Here is a 1,725-nt window from a genome sequence, read left to right as displayed (position 1 = left end):
GGTTGGTTTGAGGACATTATGCATTACTTGTGGGCAAGCTAGGAACCAAAAAGAATCACCTTGCACAGAATAAAAACCTATATATGAGCATGAGTTCAAAGCTTGTCTCGGAGAGGCCTTGACTGAATCATATGGTTCTTTTCTGTAGTTTGTAGCACTTGTACTGGGGTTCCAGCATAAGCATTTGCAGCTATTCATTGGTACGAAGGTTTCACATTCACACCATGCCTTGTCACAGCAATCCTTGTGAAGTAATTCTGTGGTTAAGGTTTCCATCTACTTGCATTTAAAAGGAAGCAACGTCCCTCCCACCTGAAGCACTGGTTGCATTACACTTGCACCTGTCTCTGTTGCTTGTTTCTCCTTTTCTTTTCCTGCCATCTTTGGGGGAAGAAGTTCCTTCCTCCGCAGTCCCGGCTCGCAGTCAGAGGGACACAGAGCGCTTCCTCTTCCTGGTGGCATACTCCCCTGCCACAAAATTGGATAGGGAATGGCTAAGGTGGGTGTCCAGGGTATCAGAGCTGTTGCTGCTCATTTTCACCCGTGGGCACAGGCACTGGAGCATGGCTCTGCGGATGTAGTTGTCAAAGAAAAAGTAAATGAAAGGGTTGGCACAGCTATTGGCAAAAGCAAAAGGGCTGCTCACCTTCATGCCCAGCTGGGCAACCGTGCCAGAAAAACAGTCGGGCTGCTTTAGGAGTCGCAAAAGGATGGCCATAAGCTTGAAAAGGTTGTAAGGGACCCAGGAGACAACAAAAGCTGCCACTACAATGAAGACAATCTTGATGGATTTTCTCAGTTTCTTATCACGTTTCCCAGCCTTCTGATAGTGCACACAGAGTCTCTTGGTGATGGAGCAGTAAAAGGTTAAGATACTAAACAGTGGGAAGAAGAAGGCCAGGATTAAAAGCATCAGTGACATGATCTGTTTGACTTCTGTCACGGCTTTGTCTGTGCAGTAAGTCTTTCCATATTGTGTCTTCAGTTCTCTGGACAAAAGGGTTGGCATCCCTAAGCAGCAGGATAACACCCAGACAGAGACGCAGAGTGCTCTAAAATAGGATCTTGTCCTGATCCGTCGTGCAACAGAGGGGTGCATGATAGCGAGGTACCGGTCTGCACTCATGCAGGTGAGGAGCAGGATGCTGCAGTACATGTTGACTGAGATGACATAGGAACTAGCTTTGCAGAGGAAAGATCCTACCCTCCAGCTCTCGTCTGACACCTCCATGTCCACCCAGAAAGGCAGTGTGATGAGGAAGATGAAGTCAGATGTAGCAAGGTTGATGATAAAGATGTCAATCAGCCTCCGGACCTGCTGCTTGAAGATCAAGGCCGCTATCAGGATTGAGTTGCCAGCAATGCCCACCAGGAACACGGCACTATAAAGGACAGGCAGGAAAGTAGACATATGTTGCAGGTGCTGGTACTGGCACTGGTCATCGTAGTAGTAGTCATAGCTGAAGGTGACTGTAGGCATGGATGACAGCGGGGTGAGTTCCATTTCTGGCCCAGCTGTCCTCATCCTCTCTCTGAAGGAGGCTCTGAGCCTCCCCTACCGATCCCTTCCAGGTCTTCTTTAAAAATATTTTATCAGTGAGCAGGGAGGAAGGGGAGAGCCAGGAGGAAGAGAAAAGCGGTTTTTGTGGGGAGGTAATTTATACGCTTTTAACCAACTGCATAGGCAATGAAGTAGCAACGAGTGTCTGATGAGTCAAAACCCTG

The 1,725-nt window shown here is 48.0% G+C and overlaps 1 protein-coding gene across 1 annotated transcript; it reads right to left on the bottom strand.

Moving 5' to 3' along the window:
* Positions 1–424: 424 nt before the first annotated feature.
* GPR15 (G protein-coupled receptor 15) lies at positions 425–1,525 on the bottom strand. The gene has a single exon (XM_030958234.1). The coding sequence runs from the start codon at positions 1,523–1,525 to the stop codon at positions 425–427; it is 1,101 nt and encodes a 366-aa protein (XP_030814094.1).
* Between the last annotated feature and the right edge of the window lie 200 nt (positions 1,526–1,725).

The sequence above is a fragment of the Camarhynchus parvulus genome, chromosome 1 (assembly GCF_901933205.1).
Source record: "Camarhynchus parvulus chromosome 1, STF_HiC, whole genome shotgun sequence".
Taxonomy (NCBI): domain Eukaryota; kingdom Metazoa; phylum Chordata; class Aves; order Passeriformes; family Thraupidae; genus Camarhynchus; species Camarhynchus parvulus.
The sequence above is the reverse complement of the archived record's forward strand: the minus strand, read 5'-3'. Positions and strand labels throughout refer to the sequence as shown.